This window comes from Corylus avellana, chromosome 9 (assembly GCF_965113065.1).
Source record: "Corylus avellana chromosome 9, dhCorAvel1.hap1.2, whole genome shotgun sequence".
Lineage (NCBI taxonomy): Eukaryota > Viridiplantae > Streptophyta > Magnoliopsida > Fagales > Betulaceae > Corylus > Corylus avellana.
In genome coordinates this window covers 20,877,630-20,898,934 of record NC_142498.1, presented here as the reverse complement: position 1 = coordinate 20,898,934, position 21,305 = coordinate 20,877,630, and the positions used below count along the sequence as shown (strand labels likewise).

General features: G+C 35.8%; 3 protein-coding genes across 3 annotated transcripts; 2 read left to right on the top strand and 1 right to left on the bottom strand.

Moving 5' to 3' along the window:
- The first annotated feature begins 243 nt into the window (after positions 1 to 243).
- On the top strand, positions 244 to 10,650 carry LOC132190081 (V-type proton ATPase subunit a2). The gene is made up of 18 exons (XM_059604962.2): positions 244 to 581; positions 1,353 to 1,397; positions 2,050 to 2,172; positions 2,260 to 2,367; positions 2,717 to 2,827; positions 2,916 to 3,089; positions 3,609 to 3,746; positions 4,114 to 4,221; positions 4,418 to 4,525; positions 4,667 to 4,815; positions 7,523 to 7,676; positions 7,767 to 7,927; positions 8,013 to 8,219; positions 8,526 to 8,709; positions 8,800 to 8,883; positions 9,013 to 9,206; positions 9,771 to 9,830; positions 9,924 to 10,650. The coding sequence occupies exons 1-18, from the start codon at positions 468 to 470 to the stop codon at positions 10,126 to 10,128; spliced, it is 2,427 nt and encodes an 808-aa protein (XP_059460945.2). The 5' UTR covers positions 244 to 467; the 3' UTR covers positions 10,129 to 10,650.
- Positions 10,651 to 11,016: 366 nt separating this feature from the next.
- LOC132190232 (cysteine protease RD19A) lies at positions 11,017 to 12,952 on the bottom strand. Its single transcript, XM_059605153.2, has 4 exons — positions 12,468 to 12,952; positions 12,221 to 12,340; positions 11,745 to 11,991; positions 11,017 to 11,595 (listed from the first exon to the last, which is right to left on the bottom strand). Exons 1-4 carry the CDS (start codon positions 12,921 to 12,923, stop codon positions 11,318 to 11,320), a joined length of 1,101 nt encoding a protein of 366 aa, XP_059461136.2. The 5' UTR covers positions 12,924 to 12,952; the 3' UTR covers positions 11,017 to 11,317.
- Positions 12,953 to 16,125: 3,173 nt separating this feature from the next.
- On the top strand, positions 16,126 to 19,062 carry LOC132189683 (Transcription initiation factor IIF, beta subunit). The gene is made up of 6 exons (XM_059604450.2): positions 16,126 to 16,485; positions 16,944 to 17,052; positions 17,401 to 17,531; positions 17,622 to 17,696; positions 18,018 to 18,167; positions 18,532 to 19,062. Exons 1-6 carry the CDS (start codon positions 16,282 to 16,284, stop codon positions 18,649 to 18,651), a joined length of 789 nt encoding a protein of 262 aa, XP_059460433.1. The 5' UTR covers positions 16,126 to 16,281; the 3' UTR covers positions 18,652 to 19,062.
- Positions 19,063 to 21,305: the final 2,243 nt, after the last annotated feature.

Sequence of the window (21,305 nt, the reverse complement as noted above, 5' to 3'; positions counted from 1 at the left end):
GGGCTTTCTATTTATTTTGGGTCCTGAATTATGGACTCAAAAGACATGGCATTTCATTGGTGGGCACACAAGGTTCTAATGTGCAAAGCCCCACGCCGCTTCAAATCAAAGCGGGCCACAAATTTCCTTAGGGCCCAATGCTGAAGACGGCTAAAGAGGCGCCAGAATTAAACGACGTCGCCCAGGGGAATTAACTTCTTTTGCCTCAACGAACACTGACGTGACAGAATTCTTACCGCGGGTCCGTAACGTTCAGTGCGGTGAACGAGAAACGAATAGTATATATATATAAATCTCAAATGTCAAAGCAATTTCCGACATCGCCCGGTGAATTCTCTCCGATCAACCGCGCATGCACTTGTATATAAAATATACGAACGCGTAGATATAGACATTATATAATATCATCTATATAGGAATTTATTGAATAGAGGTTAGAAATTGGGGAAGGAGGGTGCTGGCAGGCGATGGATCTGCTGCGGTCGGAGCCGATGCAATTGGTGCAACTCATCATTCCCATCGAGTCAGCTCACTGCACGATCTCCTATCTCGGCGACCTTGGCCTCTTTCAATTTAAAGATGTGAGCACCATTTTCCGCTTCAATTTATGTTTTTTTTGTATTTTGTTTTTTTTTTTTGGGTATTCTCTTTTGCTATTCGTCATCGTTTCTCTTACGTTGATCGTTCTTCATACGAATTTTCATGCATTGAAATCCTAACGTCGATTTCCTTTTAGTTTTTGCTTTAATTTCTGTTGTGATTATTATTATTACTTATAAAAAAACGATTATTATTACTATTATTGGTTTGTGCTTTTCTTCTTCGATTGTTATCCAGTTATCCAATGATTATTATTATTCTTTGGAATGATTATTGTCCTTGTTTGTTTGTTTTATTTTGATTTTGGAAGAATTCGCGGTGGATCCTCGAGTATTTGGTAGGTTGTTGTAATTAAGAATGTAACCATGCACACCAGAATTGCTTCTAATTTGATGTTATTGCTAAAAATCATAATTGAAGGATTGCATTTATGACAACCTTTGTATGCTAGGATAATGTGTTAAAATGTTAGTCTGTGAAAACATTAGTATTTTGAGTTCACATATTATCTTAGCAGAAAAGTTTGAGAAATTCATTTGTAGAATGTTGAGACTGGACTTAATTCTTTGTTTGAATCATGATTGGATTTTATTTTACTTTACTTTTAGTTTGGGTGGATCTTATATGATGGTTTAATACTATGGCGCAGAGTCATGACTCATGCACATGAAATTAATTTTGTGACATTTTCTCTAATTGGCTATGTTCTATTTTATTTTTTTTGATTGGGTGTATCTATTACTTCTTTTCAGCTCAATGCAGAAAAGAGCCCATTTCAGCGGACATATGCTGCTCAGGTGCGTTCACTTGCCATCTCTATACTTATTGAGCCTAGGTTTCTTGTTTTGTGGGAGTGCCTTCTTGTCTTGTTTTATGCTAGGACGATGATCTAATTTTCATGCAAATCAATCTCGACAAGTAACACATTTATGCCATCAACATCTAATGGTTATCTCACATCAAATGAGGAGACCTCTAACAGCATGACAACCTGCACGCTGTGATCTTATAAGTTTCTATATATCCTTAAACTAAACACAGTAATCAAATATAATCACCAGCTAACTTTCTTTTGAGTTTAAAAATTTTTAGTTATGAAGCGGAGGTCACTTATTCAAATCTTCACTTTTTGTACACCTCCTAGTTCCATCCTTCAACTGGACCTGTGAATTATGGTGATTCTTAGTAATAATGGTGGGACTCATGCACACAGTCTTATTTTAGTTAGTTTGAACAACAATTTGTTCTCCCATCCCTTTATCAACACAATGTGTGAACTTTGATATGTTGGTTCCCATTGTTTTTTGGCACCTTGGATATTTGACAATACAAAAACAATTGACCTTACTTTTGTTATTTTGGTTTGAGTTCTCATATAATTTATATTAAACATGAATCCCTTTTCGGTTCTACATATATGTACTCTGTGTGTGCTTGTCTACCATGCAGATTAAAAGATGTGGGGAAATGGCTCGTAAGCTACGTTTCTTCAGGGAACAAATGAAAAAGGCTGGTTTGCCACCTTCAACAAGATTTAATCGAAGCAATGATATTGATCTGGACAACTTGGAGGTTGCTATATAATGTAATTTTGGATTTTTGGTCTCTTAAGACTTCTGATGTCTTATATTGAAATAAATTCTTTTGTGGGTGTGTCAGGTTAAACTTGGAGAACTTGAAGCTGAGCTGTTAGAGATAAATGCAAACAACGAAAAGTTACAACGATCTCATAATGAGCTATTAGAATATAAGCTTGTTCTACAGAAGGTTTGGCTTGTTTTTCTGCTTTCCTACCAGGTTTTAAGAGAAAGTTTTACCATAATAGTTTCATGGTACTAGGAAATTTAAAGCTTTCTGGCAATACCTTACTATTAGGTTGCTTATGTATAGCTGCATGGTACATAACTGGTGTAGATTATGATCTCTCTTCTCTCTATCATCTGTATTCTATGTGGAAGAAATTGTTAAGTTTACATAATCACATTGATCTTTGACTTAGAGTAAAAATATTTGCTTCTTAGGAAGAAGAGAATTATCAGTTAGCATGGCATTCCTTTTGTTTTCTTATATTTCCAAAATCATACAGTGAACTGTGGATCTCTTTTTCTCATTTCAGGCTGGTGAGTTTTTCCATTCAGCTCAAAGCAATGCAGCTGCTCAGCATGGCGAACTTGAAGTGCAGCACATTGCTGAAGGATCTATCGACAGTCCTTTATTACTGGAACAAGTAATAGTCTTTTGCTTTCTTTTCTTGATATTAGCTAAAGATTTTTGTCCCCCCCTTAGGATGATGCTTAGGGATTTGGTGTTTGTAGGAAATGATAACAGACCCATCGAAACAAGTTAAGCTGGGGTTTGTTAGTGGTCTTGTTCCAAGAGAAAAATCAATGGCTTTTGAAAGGATTTTATTTCGTGCAACCAGGGGTAATGTGTTTTTGAAGCAAGCTGTGGTTGAAGATTCTGTCATTGATCCCATGTCAGGAGAGAAGGTATCTCCAGAACTTGTAATTATAAATTGTCAACTTTTGGAGGGGGTGTAAACATGTGGTTCTTTAGATTAGCCTCTACCACACACTCTGCACATGGTGGGTTAAGTCAAACAAACCAAAATTTCCTCATTTGTGTTTCACTTTTCTACTAATTTTATCTTGACGAGGGATGGGTCCAACTTGTTTGCTCTATATAGATGCGTCTCTTTCTTGCTTATTGATTCTGTTGCCATTAAAAGACTCTGGTTGTAGGAGGAAATATTTTGTTCTTAATTCTTCTGTATTAGAAGAATGTCACATTTTGGCAAGAAGAAAAAAATTACTCAACACATTCCGTCTTCCCCTATTCCTGTCAAGAAATATGAGTATGATGAATAAAAGAAGGAAGCATATTCCAATTCCCAATCTTGAAAGACTTTCCAAAAGAAAGCCCATGTATCAAGGGTTACTCCTTTCTTTCACCATTACTGATTTTTAATCAACGGTTTTACTGGTAAACTGATAAAGTTCATTCGCCAGGTTGAAAAAAATGTTTTTGTTATCTTCTATTCTGGGGAAAGAGCAAAGAATAAAATTCTGAAAATCTGTGAAGCTTTTGGAGCAAACCGTTACCCATTTGCGGATGACTTAGGCAAACAATTTCAGATGATTACAGAGGTATGAATTATACACTTTATGGGTTCTTTCCTGTCATTTATGTGGTATAACCTTCAGGATATTGCAGGTTGATTCTATTTATTGTGGTATAACCTCAATACCTCCCCTTATCAAAGGGTTCAGAGTTACCATTTGTCACAAACTGCTGGTCATCCTTTATCAGCGATTTTCAGCTGGCACAAAATCATCAATTTAAAACATGTTATGTGAACTTATTCCAATTTAGCAATGGTCCTTAGTTCTCACCAGTTCACCTTTTCTTAGTCAATTTGAACTAAATTCTGTAATATTAGCTTTTGTCTAATTGCAAAAGTCATCAGTTACAGCCTCAGTGAGATCTAAACTATGTAATTACTTTGATTTATAGGTGTCTGGAAGACTTTTAGAGCTGAAGACTACTATAGATGCCGGGCTGTTGCATAGGAACAATCTGCTACAGACAATTGGCTATGAATACGAGCAGTGGAATCTTCAGGTTTGTTTTAGCTGCTTTATTTGATATTCCAATGCTTTCATTTGTTGCTAAAGAAAATGCATTTAACTAAATTTTTTCCCACTTTCATGTGTGTGCATGTGTGTTGGGATTGATCTTTGGATATATGCATTTTGAGTTTTTTTTTTTTTTTTTTTTTTTTTTCAGTCACTTAACTTTGGTCCTCTTAACTTTACAGGTGAAAAAAGAAAAATCCATTTACCATACTCTAAATATGCTCAGCTTTGATGTGACAAAGAAGTGTCTCGTTGCAGAAGGTTGGTGTCCTGTTTTTGCGACTAATCAGGTTTGTTCTTTCATCCTGTATCAGTTGCCATTTTTAACACTGCACAACGTGCTTGCCTTTTAATTCTTTTGCTGATTTTGCTTCAAGTGAAGTATATTGTTGAAGGAATTACTTAATTAGCTTATTCTTGATGTTTGGCAGATTCAAAATGCATTGCAACAGGCAACCTTTGACAGCAACTCACAAGTTGGGGCCATCTTCCAGGTTTTGCATACAAAGGAATCACCACCTACCTATTTTTGCACGAACAAGTTTACTTCTTCTTTTCAAGAAATTGTAGATGCATATGGGTGAGTCACTTTGGGAGAATTCATGCTTGTGCCGTCTAGAATTGTAAATTCTAATGTCTTATGTGCTGCAGTTGGAAATATCAATTTCATGCATCTAATAGTGACTTGTCAATTTCATGTATCTAATAGTGACTTGATATCTTATAGTATTGTTTGGAAAATTGTGTGATGTATGCAGTATTTAGGCTTTGTGCTATACTTCCTATCTTCTGGGAAAAAAATGCTAATGTTGTGTGCGTTTGAAATTCTGTTTTCTCAAGTTAAGCTGTGTTATTCATCTTTGATCCATGTGAAAACAGAAATATTGTAGTTGAGAAATAATTTGACCTTTGCTTTCATGTATGGATTTACTGTACAACATTGTTTAGTTAAAGGTAATTAGGATTTAGGGTTGCGTCCTAATTAGAATTTATAGTGATACCGTGTCGCATTTAGCACCTAGTTGCTGGAGTTTAATGTTTTTTCCCCAAGTATATGAGTTAGGATGGGTTTTTATCTTATTTATTTATTTTTGTTTCTTTAGCAGTGATAATATAATAGAGGAATTAAAACAAGAAAAGGTAAATGTATGGTTTGCCTACTTTCTCTGCATGGAAAATCCGATGGCATGGTGTAATCAGTAAGACAACTGACAATAACGGATTACCATGCATTGGAAGTAATTGTGCATGATATTGTCAGCAGTTTAAGTTGGACAGTGGAACCATATTTGATGTTATACATTCAAATATTTTTACAGTTAGAATTGGCTTTGTTCTTGTCTTTTTAGTAGTGGTAATACTATACTGGAATAGAAACAAGAAAAGGCAAACGTTTGTTTTGCCTACCTTCTCTGCGTTGAAAGATCCGATTGCATGGTGTAATCAGTAATAAGACTAATAATAACAGTTTACCATGTATTGCAAAACCTAACAAAATGATTGTATGATATTGTTAGTAGTTTCAGTTGGACAATGAGCTCCATTTGATGTCAAATTCTAAATTCTCGCCTGTATTGAATAGTCTAATGATTAGGTCTCAACTGTCCATGTCCCATACAGCAATTAGAGGTAATAGTTGATGTATAATTTTTCTTAGGGTTAAATACATTTATGCCCCTCAATTACCATTTATTTACACGTTGCCCCACGAACTACCACATGTCATATTCAACTGCCTTTAACTACCATTTCTTGGCCAAAAAACCCATTCTGTTAGGGCAACTCACTAAATTAGACGGAATCTCGATCACGTGAATGGCACATGCATTTTTTTAGTAGTGAAATGACAAAATTACCCTAAGTCGTCGAATCACTCCCAGGTATATGGAGTGGCTCATCCACCCCAAACACACTTGGGGGTGGTTCGACAACCACCCCTATACTCTGTCTGTGTGTGTGTGTGTTTTTTTTACTTGAGGGCATTTTTGTGATTTCACAGAAAAAAAAAAAGAGCACATGCATGTCATGTGCACTACGCATGTGCGCCTTTTCTGTCAGATTTAACGATATGGCCTGATGGAGGGGTTTTTTTTGCCAAGAAATGTTAGTTAAAGGCGGTTGAGTGTGACATGTGGTAGTTCATGGGAAAATGTGTAAATGAGTGGTAGTTTAGGTTGATAAAGGTATTTAACCCTGACTTGTTTATTGTCATTTGCCAAATCATATATGATATAAAGGGGTGTAAACGAGCTGAACTTGAGCGAGCTTTCCTTGTTTGGGCTCGGCTTGTTTAAATTTTACTCGAGCTCGAGCCGAGCTTAAGGACGAGTCAAAAAAATTGAGCTTGAGCTCATAATAAATCGAACCGAGCCGAACTAGTTCACGAGCTGGCTCTTATATTTAATTTATTAATTTATTTTTTTTATTATAAATTTAAACTTCAAGTACTCTTAAACAGCTTAAGAGGCCAGCTTGCATATGAGCATTTGCTTAGTCTGGCTAGCGAAGTATGGGGCTCGAGTTAATATAACAAGGCACTTGGTTTCGAAGAGAAAAGATATGCATCCTTTTATAATAAAATGATGCTATTAGAAAAAAAAAAAAAAATCATCAATTTTTAATATTAATATGAGGAATTATGTGAATAACTACCAATTCGAGCCTTATATGAGCTGCTCACGAGTTTAGCCGAGTCGAGCCGAGCTAGCTTCGTTTAATATTCGAGCTAGAATTCGTGTTCACGAAACGCTTCATTTAATATTCGAGTCGAGCACGAGCCGAACTTATACGAGCCGAGCCCAAGCTCGCTCACGAGCGGCTTGCTCTCTTAACAGCCCTTCATATAAGTATAATGGAAAACTTTCTTGTCTAGTCTTTTGCTTTTGACATGTGTCCAAAATTTCCCCCTTAAATCTCAAGAATCCTCCTCTTTAATTTTTTTCAAGGATTTTAGCCTTATGTCTTAATTAATCAGTTTCTCTTCATCTTCATTCCTTAGTATTTTTTTTTTCTTCTGTAGATTTAGGGAAAAAAAAAAATGATGTATGTGAAAACTTGATTTATGGAAAAGCTAGAACTTATAACAACCATTCTCAAAAAGTTATGTGACTAGCTGGTCTTTCTTTTATTAGAATTTAATGATCAAGAGTTAATGCTACGTTATTCACTAAAGATTGTTCATTTCAGTGAACAACGTTGACATAATAAAAGAAAAACCCTTCATTGGGTGGGTTACAAGCTCGTGAACATATATACTGTCGTAGTTAACTAGTCTGATCTTATTGCAGGGTTGCCAAGTATCAGGAAGTCAATCCCGGTGTATTCACAATTATCACATTCCCTTTCCTTTTTGCTGTTATGTTTGGTGATTGGGGTCATGGTATATGCTTGTTGCTGGCAACATTATATTTCATAATCAGAGAAAAGAAATTTTCCAGTCAGGTAATTGCTGCATGTCTTGGGAGTTGACTGCAATCTCTTTTTTTCCTTCTAACCGTTTCAGTTGAGCTTACTTGTTTGTGTTGACAACAGAAACTTGGAGACATCACAGAAATGACTTTTGGTGGCCGTTATGTTATCTTGATGATGGCATTGTTCTCAATCTACACAGGATTGATATATAATGAGTTCTTCTCGGTCCCATTTGAACTATTTGGACTCTCTGCCTATGGATGTCGAGACCCATCCTGCAGGTACTGAACCAGATATGAAACACTAAACATAATTGTAAAATTTTTCTCCCTGTTAAGTTAGTTAAACTAGTCTTTTTTGTCGCAGCGATGCTTCTACTGTGGGTTTAATAAAGGTGCGTGACACTTATCCATTTGGCGTGGACCCTAAGTGGCATGGTACCCGTAGTGAGTTACCATATCTTAACTCATTGAAGATGAAGATGTCAATTCTATTGGGAGTAGCCCAGATGAATCTTGGAATTATTTTGAGTTACTTCAATGCAAGATTCTTTGGAGATGACCTAAATATTAGGTATGCTACATTGCTCAAGTTATCCTTGCATGCATTCATGCATTTGTGTCCAGCACTGTTTTTATAGAATAGTAATTAAAAATGAACTTTTTCTTTCTCTATCTTGATATTTTACTGCTAGAGTGATTATTAAGATTTTGTATATCTCAGCATATGCATGTGCACCCTTAATTGCATGAACAGGCTCTCTCTCTCTGCCCTTCTAGTTATTTTTCTAGCTCGTGAAGATTTTTTTTTGTATGATCTTGGGCAATATCATAACTTTGTTTATTAAGTGCTATGTAATTAACCATTCATTTGCTGTAGGTACCAATTTATTCCCCAGATGATATTTTTAAACAGCCTGTTTGGCTACCTTTCACTCCTCATTATTGTGAAATGGTGCACTGGTTCACAAGCTGATCTTTATCATGTGATGATATACATGTTCCTGAGTCCTACTGATGATCTGGGTGAAAATCAGCTTTTTGTTGGCCAGAAATTCCTTCAGGTTTAAATTCTTTTTTTTTTTTGTTATATTGATTTTTTCAGCTATTCAAGATAGATAATAATTTTAAAATGTCACTTTTTTCATTACCAGATTGTTTTACTACTATTGGCCCTTGTTGCTGTACCATGGATGCTGTTTCCGAAGCCTTTTCTCTTGAAGAAACAACACCAAGAAGTATGCACAAAAGTTTATCTTACCCATGTATTTTTAGATTTATTTATTGTTTCCTAGAAGCTTTTATTTTATTCTTTCCACTTGTTTTTGACTTCCCATCATCTCTTAATGTGATTTTTTTTTTCTCAGAGGCACAAAGGTCAATCCTATGCACTGCTTCACAGCATTGATGACCCTCTTGAAATGGAATCTCATCATGATTACCATGACCATGAGGAATTTGATTTCAGCGAGGTCTTTGTCCACCAACTTATACATAGCATAGAGTTTGTGCTTGGAGCTGTGTCTAATACAGCTTCATATCTACGTTTATGGGCCCTTAGGTATGTAGTCAACAACTTGAAAGCATTCATGGATGGTCTTGCCTTTTCCCTATCAAAAGAACTCTTAAAATATAGCATACTAGAACTATTTAATAATTGTCTTTGTTCTGTTCTCCATGGTATTGGAGCTAGATCTGAAACTTCATAATTTGGTTCTAGTTGGACCTTTTTAGCTATTAGCATGATTTGTGTGGAAAGCTTGTTAAATGGACTATGGGTTATAGATCTATAAAGTTGAAATGAAGTACTCAACAGTGTTCTAAAGTTGCAAAAGCTTTGAAGATTGGACTTATCCCAAAATAATAGTATTAGTAATGATGATAATAATAACTATAATGTAATTTTTGTAATAAGAATAATTCTATTTGACCAGATAATAAAGTCCTGGCCTGTTTAGGCCTATAGGCTGCGCTTCTTCATCGTGAAAACTTATGTAGCCCTTCAAGGGTGCATCTTTCCATGATTTAAATCATGTTCTTTAAACAGATTGTACTTTCTTTAGTTTTCAGTATAAAGTTTTATCATTTGACTTCTCTCTTTTTTTATTATTATATATTTGTTCAGTCTAGCTCATTCGGAGTTGTCAAGTGTATTTTACGACAAGGTTCTACTTCTAGCCTGGGGGTAAGTTTATTTAGTCATTCTGTTTTTTTTGTACCCATAACAACGTAAGCTCTATATGATTTTGAGTATTGGATGCCTTGCACATAATTGCAGGTTCAACAATGTCATTGTTCTTATTATTGGCATCGTCGTTTTTATATGTGCTACTGTTGGTGTGCTGCTATTGATGGAAACCCTAAGTGCATTCCTACACGCGTTACGGCTTCATTGGGTGGAGTTTCAGAATAAGTTCTATGGGGGAGACGGTTATAAATTCCTTCCATTTTCATTTGCATTAGTTAGTGAGGAGGATGAATGATACATTCCTTTGAGTTTGGTCATAAGCTAAACGATTGGAAACGATATTGCATATTGAATCTGCCGAAAGTATAGATTCCGCCAATTCTTTCATATAAAGTATAGATCTTAGAAAGCTAATGAAGGAAGTGCCTTTAGCTAGTTTTGGGGAAAGCAGCTTTCTCACGATTCCCCCGCCCGCTTCCGATTACAAATTGCTTATTCATTTCAATAAAGAGCCTCGCTGATAGGGCCGTCAAGCATTCGTCATGTATATTAATGGGAATCTGCATCCAACTGGTAAACATGCTAATATGTTTCCTCCATATTACAGTTCAATTAATTGATGATGATTGTTGTCTGATTGTCCATGTAAAGGAGTCTCTACTGCCTGCTTCTATCACAAAGAAGGATGGGCTGTTATTTTTTCGTCAATTACTCTATGAATGAATTCAAACTATTGTTGTAATATATAGAAAAGAAAAAAATAGTTGCTGACATATATGTTTGACAAGTTTATGAATTCCTCTGAAATTGTCATGTTTATAGAGTGTTCGTCGTTGAGCCGTGCAGACAACTAGTTGCCCATGATAATTCTCACATTTGATATTTATATTTCCTTTCAGATAATTACCTTATGCTAATTGTTTCAAGTTTAGTAGTGGTAGCCTTTGAATTGATCCAAAGCCAAATGATGGTTGAAAATAGGCGAAGTTTCTTTCGCTTTTGAACAATGTTTTTCTTTAAACTAATATTTCAATTCGGTCTGTTAGATTGGCATACTTTAGATGAAGAAGAAAAAAAAAGTTAATAAATTAACATGTATTCAAAATTAATTATGCATTTTGAACATCTATTAATTTAATAGACTAACTTAAACGAAGATTTTCTAATCCAATTTGAAGAAAAATACATAAACTCATTATTTTTCATTGCAACCCAAATTAACCAACCCACTGCTTCACATCAAAGTCAACATTTAAAACTAACATCCCCACCATAGCATTCACTAAAGAATTGAGCCAGGGGAGCTTCCTTTCAATAAGCATACATACATAACATAAATTATGCTATAGACTTGCAAAGAATCAGCAAGAGCAAGCCAACTTTGTGTCTAAGCAAACTTCATGGGAGCATCAAGAGCTGATAAAAGTCTAGAACTCCATATATATTATTTACAAGGGCTCCACTTGCCAAACACAATAATATTATTACTGAGTGGTGGTATGTATAGCAGCTACAGTTGAGACCATGGAATCCACGCCACATACATTACGACCCCTGCAGATCTTGTAATATCCATTTTCTCCCCAGTTTTCTCCCCAAGAGTTCTTTATGATCCAGTAAGGCTTCTCCTTAAACCGGATCGGTGCATAACCGGCAGACCCGAACCCCACCAAAAGCACCCCATGATCCAGATGCCTCGCGCAGATATATGGGCATGAAACTCCTTTCATGTATGTCTGCATGAAAACTGCATTGATGCCAACTGCACAATGCAAGCAAAAGAACCATTATTTCACTTGATTTACTTGGCTTTGAGTTCCCGCGAAGATTGCAAGACTGGGGTAAAAGGAAAACTTGCTGACAATGATATCAATAAATAACGAAAATGGAAATAAAAAGAAAGCAGCTTACTTGCAAGAGGGCCATTCTTCACCAAATTTGCGGCAATTTGATCTTCATCAATAGAAACGACACTGAAGTTGGACACAGAAGCAGCAATCTTGCTCCGGTCAAATTTGCAGGTGCCACGATCAGTCCCAGTGTAAGGATAGTCCTTCTCTCTCTCTAGTCCACCAGCCTTGAGGGTGTACTCGAAGGCAGAGGTCATCAGCCCACCACTACAGCCCGCGTCACAAGCACCATATTCTTCGGGATCACACTGCAAATAATTATAGCGCTGAGAGTAAAGATCATCTTATGCACCCTAAAAGTCTTTGTTGTTGTGGCTTTTCTATCATTTTTCTAGGTTGTCGAACTCCAAAAGATATTCATGTCACAAATTCAGAAACTTTCTATTAGGACTATGGATTAGATAGTTGTAAACAGATGCTCCGATGGTAACCATCGATTAGCCTATTTCAACAAAACAAAGGAAGAACAAATCAAACCTCATGGTCACAATCCACAAGCTGTTGTTCGCTTAGGCTCACGAGCTCCCCAGTCTCCAAATAATGCGCTCCTTCCAGTGCCCCCGTTGCACTAAACGACCAGCACGATCCACAAGAACCCTAATTTCCCCCACCCCAACAAAATTAGGCAACCAAGTAGTAATTAAAAATCAAAACCCACTTCCGATCAAAGCTTAAATATTCAAAAACCTATACATATGTATGTATGTATGTATGTATGTGGTACCTGGTCTTTAACGCCCGTCACAGCGCCGTGATCGCGCCAGTCAAAGTCGGTGGGGAGATCGTTGGTGGGGAGTATCGGAGCCTTTTGGGCGTCAGACGGTAGCCGAACGTTCTTCAGGCCGAGGAACTGTCGCCGGAATTCTGCCGGAGTGAGATCGGAGAACTTGGTGACGCCGTGGACTGCGCTGGGGTCCAGCTTCTGGTGAACCTTGGCTCGGCGCAGGTTGGCCTGGAACACGCCGAACCTGTAGTCGTGCTCCTCTTGACTCCCATAGCTCTTCCCGAACTTGGCCTTGAAGGTCGAGAAATGGCGCTCCGCGTGGAGCAAAGGATCCTCGCCGTCCGGTACCACTTGGCGGATCAGAAGATCATCGTCAACGCCGTTGACCTCGTCGACGGCGGAGGATAAAATGACCAAGCTGAAGAGAACAGCGAAGAGAACGAGAAGGCGGTCCATTGGTTGGTAAGTGTGCACAGTGATATTTCCTATGCTCTGGGTCTGACATATAAATAGTTCAGGGAAGATAGTAAGTAAGTGGGTGGTTGAGATTTCGACGCGTGGTGTGCTTTTATTGGTTGGGCATGCTGCAAGTTGAGTGAGCTTGACGGAGAAAGGAACAAGGAAAGGAAAGATGGGGCGGGGTTTCTTTCACTCTTGACTTTAAATTAAAAAAGACACAAAATTGTCCATTATTGTTGCTTCCTCCGTTTGTCCGGGGAGCGCGTGATCTTTGTTTTTTTCTTACTAATTTTCCTTCCCCCATTTCCTTTTCATTTGCTTTCTTTTAAGATTTAATTTGAGATTTTTCATGTTTTCTTGCTGATAAAATATAAAACAAATATGAATAATAATTGTAAATGGCGGAAGCAAGAGAGACAAATTTTTGAGGTAGTTTAGTCTTATTGGCCTATTGTTAATTAATGTCCAATAAAACTACATTTTTTAAAAGATGTCCTATTTATAGAGTAAATAGGGTAAGATATGTATAAATAGAAAATCTCCTGTAATATTCGGCCGACTTAGTATGCTCAATTCGCTATTAATTTTTTTTTTTTTTTTTAAATTAAGATTGATTTAAAGGTGAATTAAGTATGATATGGACGGTTAGAAGAAATATGATGAAAAAACTTCAATATATCATGGATGTGCATGATTTGTACAAGCAAATCCCCTAGAAACGCATGCGAACGCATGATTTGTTCAAATAAAAGTCTTATGAAGGCACGTGAACACATGTTAAAGTATTACAATAGCTTTGTGTTGTAGTAGTTTTCATAAACATCGAAAGAGATCTTATGAAAGGGGCTCTATTGCTATGATAAACTGTAAAACAAAAACAAAAATGAAATAATTGTAAGAAGCACAAGCAAGAGAGAGAAACATATATTTGAGGTAATTTGACCTTATAAGCCTACATCCACTATGGTAATGCCTGATAGGACCACATTTTGGTTATATTTAAGAAAGTGGTACAATTTAAATATGGTAAAAAAAAAAAATAATAATAATAAATAAATATATTAATACTATAAGAGTCTGTTTAGAATTGCGTTTGACAAATAAAACTTTTGAGTTAAAAAGAGCTTTCAGGCAAAAGTTTCATTTTTAAGCTTTTACCAAAAGTGCTTTTTGAATCCTTAAAAACACTTTTAAATTTGTTTACTAAACAAATACTTTTTTTTTTTTAAATAGGCTTTTTGAGTGTTAAAAATATTTTGAAACTTTTTAAACACAATCTCAAACAGACCCTAAGTCATATGGAGTTATGATGATTGAAGCTCACGCATAAACTTATGGGTGATGATATTTTGTTACAAATATGATTTAAATAGAAATGTAATAATGATTAAATGACATTTTTTTTAATTTTTTTTTTTATGTATGCATACAAATTATTTGTCTTGTCATTTTCATCCCCATTGCTCCTCTTATCTTCATATCATCAACTTGGTTTCATTCGACCCACACCTGTGATTCTCATTAAATCACAAAGTGACAAAAACATAATTATCATCTTTATGAAAAGTTCAAATGTAATACGTAACCAAAAAGAAGAAAAACTCTTACCAAAAAAAAAAAAGACTAAACACCTGACCCACCATGAAAGCCTGAGCTTGGGCTTTTATAGTGCCTGTCAGCCTGTGGAGGTTCCCTCCTTGTCGTTCCCGCGGCCTCTCCTTGTTTCATTTGTTAAGGGCGGCCCATCTTTGGATTTCCATACAAATTTTTATTGTTGGTAATTGAAACATTTCGGTCCCAAGGGATAACTGGGTCTATTAAAAATTTGAAGAAATAATTTTGACGCACTCGATGGGCCCGTTGAGCATTTGGATTTTTTTTTATTGAATGAATAAGAAATTTATTAAGAAGAAGACACAAAGAACACAACAAACAAAATAGTCCAATGGGCTTTATATTTTTTTTGGAAAAATGGGTAGCCCTATGGGCTTAACAGAACCAACCACAAACACCCAACCAACCATTTATTCATAGAAGAAGGTTGGAAGCCGAACAGAAAGTTAAAACCCAACTCTAATGCTAAACATGATACTAGAGAGCTTGTTGCATTACTCTAATCATCTTCAGTTAATTTGAATTGGGTATTAATAATATTCAGTTAGTTATATAAGAGGTGTCTTTTTGTCTTTTCACTTGTTAATGAGACAAAAATACCATTCAAATATAACTAACTGAATATTATCAGGTTCAAATGAGATGGTCCTAATTCAAAAAAATTTAGAATTCCTTTCCATTCAAAAATAATGTACTTAAGCTGCAATCATCAAGGTGGCAATTTAGGTTGAGAAGTGCTACATATCCCATTTTTTTTTTTCTTCTCAAAAGTTAGTTTCAGAATAATATGTTACCATTTTATGAAATATATTTTTTTGGCAGAAGTGCTAAAGATCTTAAATTTTTGTTCTAAAATTTGGTTCCCAAATGTTATATCACAATCCCATGACATTTTCCAAAATAATAAATTTCATGAGATAGTGACACATTATTTGAGAATTAACTTTTTGAAAAAAAAAATTGGGATATGTAGAACTTCTCTTATTTTGGGAAGTGCATCACAAACTCATGGGATATATGATGACACCTTATTTGAGAACCAACTTTTAAAACAAAAATTTGGAATGATTAACATTTATCATTTGGGTTTATAAGTCGGGTTCATGTCTTGTCGAGTTATGAGTATATTATTGTACGGATTAATATGAATACGACGTATTTAATAAATCATATCAAACCCTTTAACCCTAATACATCTTATTTAATTAAACCGATAACAGTTTAATAAATAGATTATGTTGACTCTTCAATCAATTTTAACCTATTTAATTTATTTGTAATTACTTTGCTAAACTTTTAAGTCATTGTATCTTCCACCTCAAACACGAGGGGTCGATAATTATGAGCACAAAAGAATGAAAATGCGGCGAATATTACTGGAATATTTAATTAAAGCGGCCATCCTACTATTATTGAGCGCTAAAATTCACGGCGTTGTAAATTATAAGATCAGCGAAGAGAATATTCTGGTCGGCAAAACACAAGGGTTTGCTCGTGTCGTGTGCAGGATTTACGGAATCAGCGCGTATATTAACTCGCGTGTGAGTGGGTTTAAAGCGCTTTCGCGTGCGCTTCCACTTATTGACCCCGGTTCGTCCGGACCGGTCTGGTCCAGCCCTAAATGTTCCCGACAGACATGAGACACCACCTTCATTGGGAAGAAAACAAAGAAAGTAAAAGAAACCAAGCGCCACAGTGATCCCCCCCATAGAAGCGAGAAGCGAGAGAGTCTGAGAGAAAGATGGAGGAAGAGCACGGCAACAGCCATGTTAGCAGTACTAGTAACTTGGAGACGGCGAAGGCCGAGAGATCGGTGTGGCTGATGAAGTGTCCGGTGGCGGTGGCCAAGTCCTGGCAGAGCCATCCCCACTCCGATCCTCACCCCGTCGCCAAGGTCGTCCTCTCCCTCGATCCTCTTCACCCCGACGACTCCTCTTCCCTCCAGGTCCAAACTCTTTCATCTTTTCTATTAGATTCCTCTTGATCCACTCCAAAACCGTTCTACTAAATTATTGAGCTTGTTTTTGGGGAATTCAATCGATTTGTTTATAGTTTATTGAACTTTGGAGCTCGGTTTAGGGTTATTAGCTTCTTGTAGCTGATTCATTGTCCGTATGTTGCTTTGATTAGCTAATTTTGTTTAGTAGCATCGAATTCTCCCACTTCGTACTTCAATCGGAGATTGCTATTTGTGCTCTGGTTTCCTTCATTTATTTAACTGGTAGTTCATTGAATTATCGTGTTTTTTCCCCTGCCGGTTGGTGCTAGATTATGATATTTGTGAGCAGGGATCATAAGTACTGAGTTTAGAATATGTTTGGTGGAATGTTTGCTTTTAAGATAGATACATCTTTTCATCCATTTGAAGGTAAACTTCCTGACATCTTTGGAATTGGTAACCAGTTCACGATGGAGATGACTGGCACTGACGCAGGGAAGATTCCAAAAAGTTATTCTTTGAATATGTTCAAAGATTTCGTTCCTATGTGTGTCCTTTCTGAGGCAAATCAAGGTGAGGATTATAATTCAGGTTTCCTGGAAGTATTTAGCTTTGTGTGATTCATTTAGTGGATCAATAAATACTAATTTCTTTATTTTTATTTTTGTACACATGGCTGTTGTGGTGATCACATGCTGTGTTAAAATGATTTTGGGGATAACAGCAGTGTGGAATTTAATAAATATCTTGCAGGTTGGAAATTTTTGCAGCATTTTTTTTTGCCTCTTTTGTTAGTATGTTGATGGAAGTTGTACACGACCATTGGTATTTAAATTAGGTGCTTAATATGGGTTCCATTTTTCACTTCTATGATGCAACTTTCGGCTCTTTTTAATTGGTTGATAACTATGGCATTTGTAGGTAAGGTTGCAATAGAAGGAAAGGTAGAGCATAAGTTTGACATGAAGCCCCATGGTGAAAACCTTGAAGAGTACGGCAGATTGTGCCGTGAAAGAACGAGCAAGTCCATGATAAAGAATAGACAAATACAGGTAGGGTATTTGGCTATCCATTTGTTTTTTCCTGGACAGTTCTTGTTGTAAAGGATTCTAATGTTTCCCTCTTCCTCCTATTCCATAAAGGTTATTGACAATGACCGTGGCGTACATATGAGGCCCATGCCTGGAATGATTGGCTTGATTTCATCCACTTCTAAGGTATTAACTTTCTTTGTTTTCATTTAAAACAAAGTAATTCTATGAGTTAAACAGTGTGCTGCTCATTTGATATATGCACTGGCTTTCTTAATGAATCCTCTGTTAATGCTTCAAGATGAGAAGAAAAAAATCGGTCCATAGTGCTGGCTTTCGGGCATTATTCAGCTTATCTACCGTTATGGCTTGCAAAAGCACAAACACATATATATACAATTGCTTATCCTTACCAAAAATGTAAATTTAGTCCTCTGCCTAAAGTAAGCAGAGCTGTATGCTTGGAAGAAAAATCACCTAATATTCGTTGTCAATGATCTATGACAGGATAAGAAGAAAACAGCACCAGTTAAGCAATCAGACATGAAAAGAACTAGAAGGGATCGTGGGGAACTGGAGGATATAATGTTCAAACTATTTGAAAGACAACCAAATTGGGCCTTAAAGCAGCTTGTCCAAGAGACAGATCAACCTGCGGTATGTCTTTTGATTACTTTTCTTATTTATAATTGTCCTTTGTTGGTGCGCTCTTCATTTTATTGCTTGACTTGATGTCTAGGATGAAACACCTTCCTCTTTGTTTTAAGCGTAGGTCACAAGTTAAGAATCACTTGATGGTCTGTTATTTGCTTAAAAGGGTTTATAATAATTCCCTGTATAACATAGAATCATCTGATTCCTATGAATTTGGTAAAATTTACGATTATTACCTTTTTTTAAGCTACATAACATAATTTTCTTTTACACCCGCTATTCTGGGTGACGGTTACGTTATGCTGTTTGTTACTTTGACTTGATATTCCGTGTCTGAATGTTGGATTTTTTTTGCCTTTCTTTGCAGCAATTCTTGAAGGAGATACTGAACGAGCTGTGTGTGTACAATAAAAGAGGAACCAACCAAGGAACTTACGAGCTTAAGCCAGAATACAAGAAAGCCGCTGAAGATACAAATGCTGAATAAAAAAGTAGCTTCTCTTAATGTCAATGAACTCTTTTTTATTTATCTTTCTCCATGTGAAGCAGGAAGGAAACAAATTCACAAGCTAATATAAAACTTAGGTCATGGAGGGAGGACGGCATAACACCAGCAAGAAGATGGTAAGCCAAGAAACATTGGGGGGAAACTATTCTCCTTCTCTTAAATTCACAGATGCAGTTTGTATACAATCTTAGTTTTAATTTACATAAAAATAAAAAATATTCTTCCACAAACTAGCTCAACGACACATTTTTCTTGATGTAGTGTTTATTAGATGGACTGTTAAGAGTTCCATCAAGACACTGCTGGTTTTTCTGCTGTCGTGTTTCTCCAAACTTAACTCGGTGTCGTTTTTCCCTGTAGATACTGTAATAAAATTTCCTTGCCCATCCATATATTTGCATTTCTCTCATTTGAAAAAGAAAATGGCAAAAAAGAAAAAGAAAAAAAAGAAAGAAAAGGAAATTCGGTAATTTCTTCTCTGATCAAAATAAAAGGTTCCATTGAAGCGGCTAATTCCGGACATATTGTCTGTACATATGCCATCTTTTCTAGTTCGAGTTGACTATTATTTTTGGTTGCACCAAATACGGAAAATATTTTACGCGCTTAGTTGTGCATTAGCATGTAAAACATTTTAATTGGTGGACTTCTTCTCATCATATATTATATATAATTGATATTAATCAACAATGATAGAAGAAGTTAGAAGAAATAGCCAAAGGAATAGATGTTTCTATTTGGTTGACATTTTGATAGTTTGGAAACTTGTTCAGCGTATGAGGTTGATTGGCGGGCCAGATTAGTAAAGCCCATAAAAGGGTAAAATTAATAGAAACCGTGTGGAATTTGGGCCTCTCTAATTTATCAAAAGACTGCTTCTAGAATGTCAGCCTTCTTCAATGGGCTCTCCAAGATTGATGAATTTGTGGTCTCTTGGGCCGTTCTAATTTTTCGTTACCACCAATTCCAAATTATACTTTCTTGGCAATAATAATTAATATCGAGCGCATTCTAGCTTCGGTGCATATTAGCGCTAGTGACCTCAAATCCCGCAGATTAAGCTAAGCTTAGGGTCATAAAAGAAACATTTTCTTTTTTCTTCTCTTTGTAATGGCGCTTTCGCAATCATTCTTTCGAAGCTCTAAAATTTGCAATGTGGATATCCCAAGAAAAAAAAAAAGAAAAAAACCTCAAAATTCCTAAGGGTTTGGTGATCCATGGCTATGTGGGTGAAATTTTGTTCGGTTTTTTAAAGGGGTATTTTGGGCATTTAAACAAAAATTGGTCAAATTAAAAGGGAAAAATTCTTGAGATACTAACATTGCAAATTTTTGAACTTCTAGGACATTATTGCAAAATCACTTATATTTCGAGAAGGATAAGTGAAGTTTTATCTTAAAATAAAGTTATTTTTTCATTAGTTGACAAAACTTGAAGAATAACATTAATCATGCGTTCAACAATGAGATATCATAACAATTAGGATTCTAGGTCTTAATCCTAATGTGTGAGCATGACATAAGATCAAACGTAGTTTCTACGCATTCTTTTGTAACCACTAAACCAACATGTACATTTGTAATTGCAAGACGTATGATGCCATTGCCGATTTTTTCTCGAATATCATGATTGGGCTCATTTTTTTGATAATGCTGCATTCAAATCAATCAAATTGTTAGATTCTTTCTAATTATTCCATCGTGTATCAATTTGCTATTCTTGTATATCTCTTATGTGTTCCTCATGCATCACAAAAGGAGGAAAAGTTGAACCCAAGTCACTGAAGGACATTGGCCTTTTAATCTAATCTAAGTCTTCAATGGTTTGATTTTCCAAGAAAACATCTTTGTTTCTTTAAATTTTCTTGTTAACTATATCCCACATCTGTAACTGAATTGCTCATGTGTATTAAAGAAGATGCATTGCTTAGCTAATTTTTTATCAAGCTTGGAAATTTGTAAACTTCGAAGGCATTATTTCTAAAGTACTTATATTTTGGGAGTGATAAGTAAAGTTTTCCCTTAAAATAATGAAGTTTTTTTTTTTTTTTTTCTTTTTTTCACTTGTCGACAAAACTTAAAGAAAGACATTAACCATGTAGCAATGAGATATCATAACAATTAGAATTCTAGGTCTTAATCCCATTGCAAATTTTTGAACTTCTCGGGCATTATTGCAAAAGCACTTATATTTCAGGAGGGATAAGTGAACTTTTCCTTTAAAGTAATAAAGTTTTTTTTTTTTTTTTTTTTTTTTTTTTCATTAGTCGACAAAACTTGAAAAATGACATTAACATAACAATTAGGATTCTAGGTCTTTTGTAGCCACTAAACCAATATGTACATTTGTAATTCCAAGACGTATGATGCCATTACTAATTTTTTTTTCAATATCATGATTGGGCGCATTTTTTGGCTAATGGCGCGTTTAAACCAATCAAATTGTTAGATTCTTTCAAATTATTCCATCGTGTATCAATATACTATTCTTGTATATCTCCTCTGTGTTCCTCATGCATCACAAAAGGAGGAAAAGTTAAACCCAAGTCATTGAAGGACATTGGCTTCTTAATCTAGTCTAAGTCTTCCATGGTTTGATCTTCTAAGAAAACATCTTTATTCCTTTAAATTCTC